Source organism: Argopecten irradians, chromosome 1, assembly GCF_041381155.1.
Source record: "Argopecten irradians isolate NY chromosome 1, Ai_NY, whole genome shotgun sequence".
Lineage (NCBI taxonomy): Eukaryota > Metazoa > Mollusca > Bivalvia > Pectinida > Pectinidae > Argopecten > Argopecten irradians.
In genome coordinates, this window is record NC_091134.1 from 67,504,097 (window position 1) to 67,519,428 (window position 15,332).

The 15,332-nt window shown below is 34.6% G+C and overlaps 2 protein-coding genes across 2 annotated transcripts in view; one reads left to right on the forward strand and one right to left on the reverse strand.

The window, feature by feature from the left end:
* The window catches only part of LOC138310072 (diacylglycerol lipase-alpha-like), a 74,240-nt gene extending 62,259 nt beyond the window's left edge, over positions 1-11,981 (forward strand). The window contains exons 12-14 of the mRNA XM_069251241.1: positions 803-999; positions 1,558-1,693; positions 2,051-11,981. Of these exons, the coding sequence (XP_069107342.1) occupies positions 803-999; positions 1,558-1,693; positions 2,051-3,298 (1,581 nt within the window). The 3' untranslated portion in view covers positions 3,299-11,981. The remainder of the gene's footprint in view (positions 1-802; positions 1,000-1,557; positions 1,694-2,050) is intronic.
* Positions 11,982-12,811: 830 nt separating this feature from the next.
* On the reverse strand, positions 12,812-14,828 carry LOC138306141 (soma ferritin-like). The gene is made up of 4 exons (XM_069246528.1): positions 14,549-14,828; positions 13,949-14,095; positions 13,618-13,743; positions 12,812-13,377 (listed from the first exon to the last, which is right to left on the reverse strand). The coding sequence occupies exons 1-4, from the start codon at positions 14,651-14,653 to the stop codon at positions 13,234-13,236; spliced, it is 522 nt and encodes a 173-aa protein (XP_069102629.1). The 5' UTR covers positions 14,654-14,828; the 3' UTR covers positions 12,812-13,233.
* Positions 14,829-15,332: the final 504 nt, after the last annotated feature.

Here is a 15,332-nt window from a genome sequence, read left to right on the forward strand (position 1 = left end):
TATTAGCCTGAAATAGCATTTTAACACCATATCCATATTGGTCCTGGCTGACCCCCAGAGACCAGAGGGGCGGGGCCAAAATGGGTCAAAATGGCTATTATTTCAAAAATCTTCTTCTGAATTCACATGTTTGATGGAACCAAATAATCTCCATAGATTAAAAAGTGAAATTTATAAAATCACTGACACTGACTGACTTCTAGTTTGGTTTTGTTGTTTAACGTTAGCAAAGCAAATTGGAATTTTAAGCATAAGGTTTGGTAACATAATACACTAACTATCAAAATGAAAAACAAAAAATAAAAATTCTAATACGAAAGTTCAACTTTAAAGTTTATTTTGATTCGTAAATAATTTTTATAGATTTGAACCAACTTTACAATGCTCTTTCTGTAGCAGCACTCAGGTGACCGTCAAGGCCTCTTGGGCCTCTTGTCTAATTAAGAATCCACTGATATGATGTTCTCAGAAGTTGAAATTGTTAACTCTCTATCCATGTAAAGAATATATTAAGTTTAAACAATGAGATATACTTTCTCAGAAAAAAGCTATCACAAAAGCTTTCTTTGTGTGAACAAGTTTTAAGGAGCATGACTAATATTGACCTAGCGAACAAAGCCCCCTCTCGGCGATAAGCCCTCTCCCCTTTTTTATCAAGTCTTTTAGGGTCAAATCTGGCAACAAGCCCCTTCCCTCTTTTCCAATTACATCTGCTTGCAACTTCGTTCTGAAAAAACATTGATATATGGAGATCACTCTGACTTTGGTATAGCAACTAACAATGGTTTGTAACACATTTCAGTGGAAGATAATTGCCCGAGGATTATGTTGTGGGACAGAAGAAGCAGAGAATCTGAGTGCATCAGACATACAGCTGGAGATAGAGAGAGACAATACTGCCCATCCTCTAGACTCTCAGATTGGTCTATCTACACACCACCCCCTGTACCCTCCCGGCAAGATCATCCATGTGGTCAGGAGTCACCCTCGCGGTAAAAAGTAAGGCACAGACAAGTATTGTCAGTTCACAGGCAAAAATGTCCAGAAATTGACCAGAAAAATCTATTTCATGATTTGATATCAATGGTCACTTTCTAGTCAACTCCATGTCAAGATTTTGTAAATATAATATTTGGTAATGGATTTGCCATTGTAAAACATTTAATACATTTCATGATTTTGACATTGCTATCATTTTAGTTTTCGAATATGTTGGAGGGATTAAATTTTGCTGGAATTGAAAAGTCACAAAACACTGTTTTGGTCTTGAAAGACTCAAAAATGGTGGAAGTGAACATGGAATGTTATTTGTATATGATATTGTCTCTGATATACAGAGGTACATTAAATTGGTCAGTGCTTATTTGATAAAATACTCAAATTTTTAAAGCTGTACATGTTCTTCAGCATTTTCTGCACCTAGATTGTGTATGGCAATTGTATTGGTTTAGAGATTCTTTCTAAATTGTATCAAGTCCGATTGTAACATTTTTCATAGAATTTTATTGCTTTGTTACGTTCAATCGTTTCTGGAGAGATGATGTGACCTATTTCCAGGAAGCGTTTGTGTGGATCAGGGGAGCCTGTGTTCCAGGCCGTGTGGGCACACAACACCAGCTTTGACGAAGTTCTCGTCTCTCCTACAATGATCAACGATCACATGCCAGACAATGTTATGGACGCCTTAGAGAAAGTACCACTATTATTACATCCCATGGTCAGATAGACTATAAAAATATCAATTAAATATTCACTTGGCATATTATCAAAAACAAATTACTGATCTGCTTAAAGATAAGGAGTTGTCGAAATTGGACTTCAATATTTACACACAAAACTTCAAATGTTACTATCAAATGTAAATGGTGAGGTACCGTTAAAGCAAGTTTGAGTGAATGTCAGCTGTATTTATTGAAAAAATGTCATTTACTTCAGTTTCCTTGCATTATATTACTTATGTATGCTTTATTTGGTACGAATAATGGAAATCAAATTGAAAGTAGAAACTGTCAAGAAGTATTACTTGTTAATTGTGATATTTTTGTTGAAGGTTTTGATAAATGTGGCACCACCAAAACCAAACCGTACATTAACGGAGGCTGAGAGAAAAGCCTTCCTTCAAAAGCGCTCGCCATCTGTAGAATCTGGGAATTCCAATAACAAACTGATAATACAGGAGGACTTTACGATTGGTAAAACAGCCCCAGTGTGTAACCAGTTACCATTATACAAACCGCAACGTCAGCCTCTACCCCCTCTCTTCTCCTGGGACCACGCTGCCGAGGAACACCGATTCCTGTTGGATAAGGATTTCCTTTATCCTGGGGACCCTGGAAAACAGGAGTTATATCTCGATCTCGGTAATGATCCTATCACTGCACCACTGGCTAGTCCAGAAACTTTATCAGAAATATCTAGTGTCGGAAGTGCTTTGAGTCGAATTGGCAGCTTGAACAAGGATAACAAACGTCGCTCCATTATAATTCCTCAGGTGCTGGAGACAATTCAGCAATCACCAGTGAGTAAAAATAAAGTGGGAGACTTCCCTCCAGTGACAGAACCGAAACATCTTAACGGCCAGGTAAATAAAACATCACAGGTCGGTAATTGTATACATATTAAAACTGATGTGGTTATTGAAAGTCCTCCAAAAATTCGCCATGAACCAGATAAAAATACAACTAAGAGTGTGAATGATTCACTTGTGCCACTGCTTTGTGATAGTACAGACCAAGAAAATTGTGATATTGTTGGCAACGGTTCACCAGAATTCCAGGATAAAGTCTACAACCGACATTCCCCAGTTGATGGAAACCAATATGAGTACGGCAATCCGAACCTGCATTACTCTGCGGGAGGGATAGGCTACCCCCACGGTACAGGTGCCTACCACCCCCCAAACTGTACTGTTAACTCTGACGGGGTCTGTACTGAGTGTATGAAGCATTCCCTGTCAGATATACATTCACCACAGGAGGAGGATCCAATCATCAAATGCTCCCAGTCTGAGTCACAGTTACTGCATCTGTCTGCGAGGTTTGTGATGAAACGTTCGACGGAGCAGAGAGACATTGCTCACCTAGGGGACAGTATGGAAGTGTTTGATGGTGAGGGTGCACCCCTTGAGTCACAACAAACTGTACATAGATCTCGCTTACTTCTCAAAGGAACCAATCCAGTTATGTCTGAAGGAACACAGGCTAGCACAAATTCTCTAGAAGATGATTCTGATAGGCGCCTGTCTTCATCTCACTCCGACGAGGTCTTTGACTTACCATTGGAAGAAACAGATGTATGATATTATTTGGTGCTATGTGTTGATTTTGCATCTCATTATATATTTTACAATTATGAGTAGAGTTTTGAATAGTATATTTATTTTTCCCTAGGTATTTCACATTTAAATTGAGGTTCGAATATGAGTGTTTTTTCTTCAGGTGTTTTTCAATTAAATTAAGAATTTTGGATAAGAATAGAATGCTTATTTTGTTGAGAAAATTTTGTCCTATGTATTTTGCAGTTATAAAGTGTATTTTGACTTGTTTAAGATACTTCCATTATGTGTTTTTATATGTTGCATATCATAATTTTGTTCATGGTTCTGATATACACTTTACCCCCACCCCGTATGTATTACCTCATGTTGATGATAATTTTGTTAAGTTTAGAAAGGGTTTTAGGATAACTTTTCCATTTTCGTGCTGTTATACAAGATAGTTATAGAAAGGAGTTGAACTTGAAGCAAGGCTATGATTTCTATTCTCTGTAGCTTTATAACATTTCCATCTGCATGCTGTTATACAAGATAGTTATAGAAAGGAGTTGACCTTGAAGCAAGGCTATGATTTCTATTCTCTGTAGCTTTATAACATTTCCATCTGCATGCTGTTATACAAGATAGTTATAGAAAGGAGTTGACCTTGAAGCAAGGCTATGATTTCAATTCTCTGTAGCTTTATAACATTTCCATCTGCATGCTGTTATACAAGATAGTTATAGAAAGGAGTTGACCTTGAAGCAAGGCTATGATTTCTATTCTCTGTAGCTTTATAACATTTCCATCTGCATGCTGTTATACAAGATAGTTATAGAAAGGAGTTGACCTTGAAGCAAGGCTATGATTTCAATTCTCTGTAGCTTTATAACATTTCCATCTGCATGCTGTTATACAAGATAGTTATAGAAAGGAGTTGACCTTGAAGCAAGGCTATGATTTCAATTCTCTGTAGCTTTATAACATTTCCATCTGCATGCTGTTATACAAGATAGTTAGAGAAAGGAGTTGACCTTGAAGCAAGGCTATGATTTCAATTCTCTGTAGCTTTATAACATTTCCATCTGCATGCTGTTATACAAGATAGTTATAGAAAGGAGTTGACCTTGAAGCAAGGCTATGATTTCAATTCTCTGTAGCTTTATTTGGTAAATGCACTATCACTAACACTTAAAATAAACAGCTGAAAAAATTCAAGTTCACATGAAACTTGGAAACTTGAATGTGCTGTATGAAACAAGCAAGTCTATTAACATAGATTTAGAAAATACTCTAAATGCAGTATAATATATAGTAATATTTTGGAATCTTACAACTAAAAGAGGAATACATTTAGTTTCTTTTTCTATCATTTTCCAGTATTCACACGGAATTATGTAATTTTGATAATAGCACATATTAGATATACTTTATTGTAATCAACTCCCTAACGTTTTATTGTCTGAAAAGCAACAACGATAAAGTGGGATTAAACAGAGGCTTATGTCTGAGCCCTTGCATAAATATCAGCTTGTGGTATGTATTGCAGTATATCTGTAGTGCTTTAATGACTTTCATGACAAGAATCGCCTCTGATACCAAAGCATGCTGACCTTAATATAAACTTCCAGATTTTGTGTAATTTGAATTTCCAAATCCATAAGTCAGGTCCTATATGACTTTTTATCTGAACGTTATTTTGACAATCTACTTGTCAGTTATGTGTATATAAATTTCACTTATATAGCTTCAGAAGGTTCAAGAACTTCATTAAGAAGAGATGGTAATTTTGATATACATTTTCCCGTATGTTCATTCACATTTGAAATCCATCCCTCACTGAATGATTATTTAGTTTTATGATACATGTATAGGTCCGAGTTATTACATTCTAAATGACAATGACTACATCTTGATACAAGATTTATCAGCATTTATTGTACCATTTCATGTAAAACTTTCTAACATCTGATGTCTCCTGCTTCATCCTCTGTTTTCCCATCTCATTGGATTGCCTTATACATATATCATACAAATTCACACGAATATTTAAACATTTTAAAATAGATTAATGTTAACACCAAACCAAATATTGTACCGGTAACATTTTCTGTTGGTTATTCAATCCTTTATGTTAATGCTTTAGTTTAAGTTATTTAATCTAAATCATACAAGATATATATTTACACTACATATTCTTTGTTGATCAATGTTTATGTCTTAAGGATTTTTTAGCTTACCTGCCCGAAACCTGAAAGGCAAGTGAGTTTATGCTGGTGCGCGGCATCTGTCGTTTGTTGGCTGGTGCGAGCTTTTCCATTTAAGTGACTTCTTTTAAGGTACTAAGTGGCTTAAAAACTTTATATTGGAATGAAGAGTTACCAAGTTGGTTCAAATAAATGATATTGACATTCATTCGAAGTCACAGAGTCAAATAGGCTAAATATTTAGGTTCTTGTCAATGATTGAGAGGCCTAGAGTCCTGATATTGGGGTCTATGGCATGTTGGCATATAAAGGGCTACAAGTTTGTTCAAATACTGTATGAAATTATCTTTGCATTTATTCAAGGCCACAGGCGCCTTATAGACTAAAACTTTGTTCTTATCATGATCATTAACCACCAAGTAAGAGGCCTATATTCCTGATATTCAGCCTACCAATATTTTACTTCATGTCATTGACTTTAAAAGACATGCTGGGATAAAGGACTAACAAAGTGTTCAAATGAATGACCTTGACCTTCATTAGAAGTTAGAGGGGAAGAATGGGCTATAAAGGGAATAAAGGGTTACAGAGTTTGTTAATCAGTGAGATTGACCAACATTTAAAGTTGTATAGGTCAGACATGAAAAAAAATCACATTTGAATCTCATAGCATGGCCTTTAGTATGCACCATGATAACAATTAAATAGCAGGTGAGTGATTTGGGCCCATTGGGCCTTTTTGTGTTTTTGTTTAGGTTATTTATTTAGAAAAGTGAAGATAAATATTTCTAGAATATGATAGTATTCATCCATGTTTTTGAGAAATGATAGTTGAGCCGCAATATTAAGGTTGTTCTTGGAAAATATCTCAGTAAAAATTAGGTAAACCATGCTTTACTTTATATAGAATTATATTTTACTTTAGAAATCCAAAATAAACCCAAAGTAATATTGATCTCTGTCACAAAGTGATCTCCCTTTGTATTGTCATTACAACCAGAAATCCAAATACAGTGTACAGTACAATGGAAAGAAACTGAGTATTTAAACAGTATTTATGGTATTCTAGTTTTAATTTTTGAAATTTTTACCCCTTCCTCAATATTTTTTTTTGTGTTTTTATAAATGTACATTCTTATTGTGCAATATATTTGCATTCATTATTTGATAACTCCAAATTTCTCTTTATATTGAAATTTCACGGAATGCAAAAGTTAACTTTATGAGTTCATGATATGCTTGTTTGTTTGATATTATTTATCCAGGAATGTGCGATTTTATTAATCTTCTTTGGCTTATATATATACAATTAAGTGTAATTTTACAATTTTTAGCAATTTAACTTCACAAAGTATTAATATTTCTGCCCACATATACATTGGACTGATTTTTTCCTTTAGGTGGTAGTTAGGCAACATAGATTAATTGACTCCATTCCATGGCAACAGTGCTTTGTTGAGTTTATTTTGAAGATTAGTTATCATTCTATACTCTATTATATTCTGAGAGAGAGAGGAGAGAGAAAGAGGAGAAAATAATACAATTATTGAAAATAAAATACACAGTATATGTACAAAAAAACCATGTTGCATCGTGCGTACATGATTCTTGTTTTCTCCTTTGCATGTATTGACACAAACAGAAGAGTATTTATGGTGGTTACCAACATAGTTGTAGTTCAATCATTGCATGTTATTACTTGTGCATCTCCTAACATCCATTTACAAATAGTTGTACACTGTGAGGGATATCTGAGTTTGCTATCCCATTCAACAAACTGAACATTCTCCTTTTAAATTTACTATAATTTCATCTTTTGTGATTTCTGTGACCTAAGTTTTTAGGTCACCTGAAACAAAGTCTCCAATGACCTATTCTAATCGCCTTTTGTCCGTCGTCGTCCGTCATATGGCGATAAACAATTTACTTTTTCGACTTCGTCACCAAAACCACTGAACCAAATTTGTTGAAATTTTGCAGAAACCTTCCATAGCCAAAGGTCAACCAAAATTGTGAATCATATGGTCCCAGCCCCCCAGGGGCCTGAGGGGTGGGCCAAAAGGGGTCAAATAGGCTAAAACTTCAAAAATCTTCTTCTGAAATTCCAGAAATGGTAGAATCAAATACCCATCATAGATTGAAATGTCTCAAGGTCCTTTACACAATTTTTGAATTATATGACCCTTGGGTCTCATGTTCTCCCTGGGGAGGGGGTCAAGTTTACTATGGCCTATATAGGGAAAACAAATTTTTGAGCATTATTTGGTCATTTGTAATAGGAAATAAGTCAAATGTTGTCAGAATTATCAGTATGAGAAGGCCATTGAATCCTATTAACAATTTTTCCGCAACTGACCCCAGGGGCCTGAGGGATGGGGCCAAAAGGGGTCAAATAGGCTAACAATTCAAAAATCTTCTTCTGAAATTCCAGAAATGGTAGAATCAAATACTCTTCATATATTGAAAGGTCTTAGGTCCTTTATAAAAATTGTGAATTATATTATGACCCTGGGGTCTCACATTCCCCCCTGGGGAGAGGGTCAAGTTTACTATAGTTTATATGGGGAAAACACATTTTTGGGCATTATTTGGTCATTTGTAATAGGAAGACTTTGTTAGAATTATTAGCCTGAGATAGTATTTTAACATCATATCCATATTTGTCCTTTCCGACCCCCAGGGGCCAGAGGGCGGGGCCAAAATTGGCCAAAATAGCTAAAATTTCAAAAGTCTCCTGATGAATTCACAGATTTGATGGAACCATATACTCTTCATAGATTAAAAGGTTTTTTTAAGGCCCTTTACAAAAAATGTGAATTTCATGGCCCTGGTATCTCGGACTTTCCCCTGAGTAGGGGGTCAAATCTATTATAGTTTATGTTGGAAAAACACATTTTTGAGCATTATTTGCTTAATTTTCATAAGAAATGAGTCAAACTTGGTTAGAATTATTACCCTGCGATAGCATTTTAGCATCATATCCATATTGGTCCTAGCCTCCCCCCAGGGGTAGATGGGCGGTGCCAAAAGGGGTCAAGATGACTAAAATTAGGAAAAAAAATCTTCTGAATTCACAGATTTGATAGAAACAGATACTCTTCATAGATTGAAAAGTCAGTTATAAAATCACTGACTGATTTCAAGGGCCTGATGGGCCAATATATAGTGTTTATATATGTCTTTGTTTCATTCTGTATCCGAACTCAGGTGACCGCTAAGGCCCATGGGCCTCTTGTTAAAGATTATATTCTGTACTATAGATGTGATTTTGTATTAAGATATTTTTCTTTATCAAGTAAAGGTATCTGAGTTTTTCTCAGAAATGCTCCAAATGCAACATAAAGAAAACTGAAAAACTCACCCCCATAAATGGATTACTTTAATTCAGAAACTTAGAAAAAGGTCATTGTAGATATCAAAAATTATATTGGTAATTATTGATAAGCTGCCAATTAGTTACTATGACAACATTTCAAGGTCAAATGTCCGTGGCGTTACCATATCTAAATGCCATAATATCCTATTTTAAAATCTATTGATTTAATTATAACTGTTCATTTCATTTGATACTAAGTCAAAGTAATAGCTCATAATAGGTTATATTACATTGTGCTTTAATACTCCGTAATCAGCTGACAAATAATATAGCTCACCAGTCACATCTTTGTACTTTTATAGCATACAGATACTTTTCATTTCATCATATAAAATGACTCAAAAAGATTTCTAGTATTCTTTTAGTATTACTTTTTGTTTGTTAACATGCTCTATATTTCATCTTAAACTTATCATTTTGCAACATTTTTTTCCTGGTAACTTTATGGACATTGATTGAATACCGCTGACAAAGGTAACACAACAGACATTTCTCCATGTTGTTACCCGATTGAAAAAAAAATATTATAACAATTAAATGACAAGGTATCTTGAATTTTTCATGTATGACTCTTTTATGTCCATGGTATTACCAAATTTTTTTAGTGATGTTACTATTTTATCACTATTTGGTAACACCACAGAAGTTTTCTTTAATTTTTAAAGTTTTCCATTCCTACTCTTCATCATAGTACAAACTGTAACATCTCAATTTGAACCAACAATTGAAAATACATGTCAAGGTTCAAAAATATGCTAACACCATGAACACTGAAATGTTCACTGATAGAAAAACATGTAATTGATTTGATTTGATTTAAAAACTTACCTCAACTTAAAGATGCTCCACCACTGACAAATGGTATTTTTTCACTATCAAAAACAGGAGCAGAAGATTTAGTATTTTTCTTCAGCTACAAATGTTACTTAGTTTACACCATTACCACCATTGAAAAGTTTGTGCTTCTAATTTTACTTCAAGTTAAAAATATGAAAAAGAATTAATTGCATCCTGAGAAAAATCCATGTCACTATATCCTATATGGAATGAAGTACTGATTGCGCATGCACCAAAGGCGAAACAAATTATTTTTTATTATTTTTTTGTGTTAATTAGACATATATATACATAATTAAACACCAATATTGTTCAAATGATGAATATTATTTAAGCTCTCTTGGTGGTGGAGCATCTTTTTTTATCCTTATTATCATTTTCAAAACAAATTGCATTAAATATTACTTCCCTTGCTCCATATGGTCAGTTGTAAGCCTAAACCATAAACCTTTTCCTATTAAAATATTTCTAAAAAGACAATATATAGAGAAGACAGCAATTTGGAACTTTTTTGAGAATGACTCATTTGCTTTTGCAACTTCACTAACCAAGGGTATTCAGTACGATAATGAAACTTTTGGCAGGTCTTGCCTCAAAACTGAAGTTCCCGCTCTGCACCACACATGTATCTACTTTTCGAATCTGTTTGGAGAGCAATGTATCCTAGTACTTCATTTAGCTGGTCTAAAACTATGACTTTGCTAGGAGCTGTTGATGACATGCATGGCATGCCTCAATACACAAATGTTCGGTTTAGTTTTGTTGACATATAAAAACCGCGGTTTCATTGGTCGGCTGAAGCTAGCCGCATCCAATCAGAATTTGAAAACAGAAACTTCAGTTTTGACAAAAGATGTGCTTAGGGTTTCAAAAAGAGTATCATCCTGAAAACCCTTGGCTATCAGTTGCTACTTTTATTATCAAAGTAACATAGTAGAATAATCTCATTTATCTAACTGTTCATAGGTTTTATTTGCAATATCCTTGTTAGACCTCCACCACAAAATAAATCTGAGACTTATACAGTAAGTAAAGTGACATAACTGTCCCAGGACAAGATTCCCATAAGTTATCTTTGTGTAAGACATTCCTTAGTTACCCTGTAGGACTACCTAACACATATGGACAGAGTGGTTCAAATATCCTGATGCTTTATCACTAGCTCTCCCTCTCTGAGTTGTCCGTTCCACACCCATGTCAGTTTTTTTTCTCTTGGTCGCTGAGCTACTTTCCTACTACACCTGCCATATCTTTAAAACAAAAACCAGCCAAACATTGACCGATCGCCAGACTATATGTAGCCACTGTGCTCACACATGCACGTGTACCTATTCAAGTTGGAGCAAACATCGTAGCATACACAATACAAAATGCAAAGTCACATGCATTAGGCGGGTGGTTTAATTGACAGCTGGCGCTCCGTCAATTTGGACAAGGCTCCCATGTTTCTTGATATTCTACTGTTTAGTCATTACTATTATTTCAGATATCTACTCCATTTAAAAGTTTTGGGTCGTGTCCTTTACAAAAGTCATAATAAGGGTTTCTCTTGTGTAGCATCTTAAATTCAAATATTAATTTATGTAAGATACTCTGCCAAATACCTGTATTAAATTTACTAAAATGTGATTCATAATATAAGATTATTGTGGTCCTCTTCATGAAAAAAGTGCACAATAAATTTTTACTTCTTAACTGTTGATATTGAAATATATCTTTAAAATATTGAAGAACACAATCCAGATAGGGTTTGGTTGTATTTAACCTACTCAGAAGGTGGTAACTTGTTTTCATTATTTATTGTTTGTAGTTATCCAATTTCAGTGTAGGAAATGTCTTTCCAGTGTTGTCGGTGAATAAGGGATCCAGTGTTGTAGGTAAATCAAGAACTACCAACGGAAGATAAGTTTTATAAATCTTTTGTGAATTCATTTACTTTAATTAGTATCCTTTAGTGTATTAGTGGACCTTGTCTTTAGTGCCTGTTTTACATTCCTTGTGCTATTTATCTTATCTTCAATATTGTTACTGTTATTAGTAATAGATGGGTGTAATTCTTAGGATGAATGGCTATTTTTTTCGCAGAGTATTTTTAGATTTTAAAACTCTTCGTCTTTCATGAGTGTATTTTAACTTTATTTGTAAAATTAGAAATGAATTACAAAGTTCTACTACTGTACTAGTATCATCAGCTTTCCATCTCATACTCAGTAGATCATGGTGTTTTCAGTGATCACATTTACTAAAGCACCAGAGCAATAATCACTTTGTTAAAAATTTGTTTATAATAAAATTATATTTAAATTTATTATGCTTTCATGTTTTCTTTCTCAGCATTTGACTGTGTAAATTATGATGCCTTAATTACTCATTTCCATGTAAAAAATGTTGCCACTTATGCCAGATGTTACTGTATGGAACAGAGTTATCCCCCTTTCATTTACTTTTCTGTTTGGAAATCTGGGGATATAATTTGCCTGTTTTGTTGTACTTTTTGACACACTTCAGTGAATGTTAATGGATTTTAAAAACTATGTAGATGGATAGAATAAATCCTACTCCGAGCTCGGACAAAATCAAGGTCAATACAACCATTCAAACCTTTTAGGCATTATAATATAGGTTTAGAATTGACAAGTATGAATTCATTTGTTACATCAAAGTTAAGCTCTTCGATCATTAATTCACATGCACAAATGTCCAATTGTATTAGGACAATCTAGATCAGTTCCGTCTCTCCTGACCAATCTACTTGTATTCAGATGCTTGGTGCATATTGGTTATTTGTCTAGGCAACTCTTTTTTTACGCCAACTGTTCCTCAAAGCAGTTATGTCCCTTTGAAAGTCCAGACAATCGCATTTACAAACATTGTTTGGTCAACAAGATGTTGTGGGAATTATCTTCCATAGTTTCATATATTAAAGGCCCGCTACCTTTTCGAAGTAACAAAGGTTTCTTGAAAACATTAATATCATCAGAAAATATATACTGATGGCCTAAGTTGACCTTACAACGCCAAAAATATGCAAGATTTTTAACAGTGGAGAGTCTTTTCACTGTTTTGCCATCTGGCGCAGCGATAGTCAATTTCCGTGCGGTATTTAGGACAACAGCGGGAAATATAAGAAGACCGGCATTATGAAAATTAACATTTTATTTATTTTGTTAAAATCGTTAAGAAGGCGACGATAAATGTAGTACTAACGACAAGAAAAAAAATTTTGTGACTCTACAAAATTATCAATGTCTTTTTACATTCCCATTTTAAAATTTGAAAGCGGTTTCGGAAAGGTAGTGGGCCTTTAAATAATCATCCTCTATTAAATAGAAAACAAACACTTTCTCTCATGTTTTACATTTTTTTTATTGTTTTTTTTTTTTTTTTTTTTTCTGCCCATGTAATTTTTCTTTTCTTTTCAAAATGCACTTACATTAAAAATTAAAAATTCCTTCTGGAATAGTTCATATTACTAAAACAAAAAGAGTTCTTTTAGAAGACTACATTCTGGGCTAAATGTATCAACACTGCCAGAAGCTTCCACTTGGAGAGCCTCTAGTTTAGGATCCGTTGATGGACTCCTTGTCGTACAAGTACTCGCCAAGACCAGGTCCAACACGTTTCAGGTTGGTGATGTGGTCCGAGATCTCCTTGATGGCGTTTACTTGTTCCTCCAAGTATTCACTCTCAAGGAAATCCTGGAACTGTAATAAAGAAAGGAAAAATATAACACAAGACAATTTATTTTTGAAAAGATGTTGCTTCCAAATAAGTTTATATCTTAATTTTCCCAGACACTTTTGTAATATGAACAAGTCTAATGAGGACAAGGAGAATAGGAACAAATGGCTATACATGATAAATTATCACCAGCGTAACCGAGGACTGTATCAAACCAAATCTTGTTAGCATAAATATTTTTTTCTAATTTTAGAGAAACTCACCTGAGCGTCACCATGTTTGTCCCCAACACCGTGGAGGTCAAGCAGAGACTGGTTGACATTCTTCTCCAGGGCCAGAGCAACCTGCATGGCCTCAAGGGCACTGCCCCATTCATCCTGGTCAGGTTTCTGTGGAAATAATATTCAGCATCATTATTTAAATACTTGTTATTTTAATTTGTTTTGATACCATACAACATTCTATAGAGGAAACAAAACACAGATACATTTACTTTACTACTTCAAATTAAAAAAAACAAAACTTGTCAATTTCTTACACATGTATTGCATAATTTAAAATATTTCAATTTCACTGAGAGTTTAGTATAATTACCTTGATGTCCTGAAGGACAACCCTGCCTCCTCTCTTGTTCTGGTACTTCATGAACTTCTCAGCATGTTCACGTTCCTCATCAGAGGCTTTCTTGAAGTATTTGGCGAATCCTGGCAACGCCACATCGTCACGGTCGAAGTAGAAGGACTACAAAATATTTTGTAAAACATTTTAAATTTGTTGACAAAACTCGAAACATTATTTCCCGCGAATTAATCAATAACTGACTGCATTATTGTTCATGGAGCAAGGGAGATAACTCTAGATCTGTCATCCAGTTCATCTTGGTGAATGTTATAAATTGTTTACGTAAACTATGAATTATATTGAGACGCCGCTTTACAGTATATATCTCTTAAATATTAATCTATTTACACCGTTAAACATAATCAGCTGACATGCCATTTTATTTTTATTAATTTTATAGAAGTAACCCTTCGTGGGCCCCTTCTGATTGTGCGTAAACAAGGTTGCAAATACATGGGCACATAGACATTTCATAAAGATTTATTATGTATGCCAGTGTCTGAAATAAACACCACCAAATTAAACATTTCTAGCTTCGTAACTACATATGAACATATGATCCAGCTTACTCACCATAGACTGGTAGCAGTAGGAAGCGTACAGCTCCATGTTGATCTGCCGGTTGATTCCAGCTTCAGTCTCCACGTGGAAGTTCTGGCGGGGTTGTGTCTGTGCCATTTTTCTTTCTTCTGATGTTATTGATCAGTGTAAACAAAGATGTTTAGATGTTAACTTGTAGAAGACGGTGGATAACTTTGCCCGTACGTTCACTGACGCAGCAAGACAAAAATTACCAATATGGCGATTGGGGCCTTAGCCGCGGTTTATATACGATTCCATCTGTGACGTCATAATCGGGTAGGACGTGATCCTATGCCACGTGATGATGACTTGCATAAACACCACTCCCTATAATCGCTATCGCTAGATATGGACATTTAGTCGAATCATGAATGCCACTACAATTAATTTTCAATACAAAAGTTTGATTAATATTTTTTTATTCTCAAACATCGAAATTTAAATTAAAAGGCACATACATGTATGCATTGTCCAGAACAATCACCACCTGTAGCAGGCTGTGAAGGCTAATATTTATATTCACAGTGTGGGGTCTAATATTGTCTTATTTTGTCAGACTTACATTGTCTTTGGTTAATCATATATACATTAAAACATGGCTATGATGTCATCTTTTGTTATAGCTTGAGGTATAGTCGGAGCAAAGTCTACTATTATTACCTAGTACTGTGGAATAAGTATCTTTTGCTGTGGAATAGTTGGTGAACTATTCATCGGGAAAAGGTAACTATTCCATAGTTGACATGGTTGAAGGTGAATGTACTTTTGTGTAGCT

Excerpts from the sequence above, each read along its gene's own strand:
- LOC138306141 (XM_069246528.1), bottom strand. The coding sequence starts at position 14,653 with ATGGCACAGACACAACCCCGCCAGAACTTCCACGTGGAGACTGAAGCT. Across the intron at positions 14,096-14,548 it reads CCTACTGCTACCAGTCTATG|TCCTTCTACTTCGACCGTGA; the intron begins GTGAGTAAGCTG and ends AATATTTTGTAG. Across the intron at positions 13,378-13,617 it reads ACAAACATGGTGACGCTCAG|TTCCAGGATTTCCTTGAGAG; the intron begins GTGAGTTTCTCT and ends TCTTTATTACAG.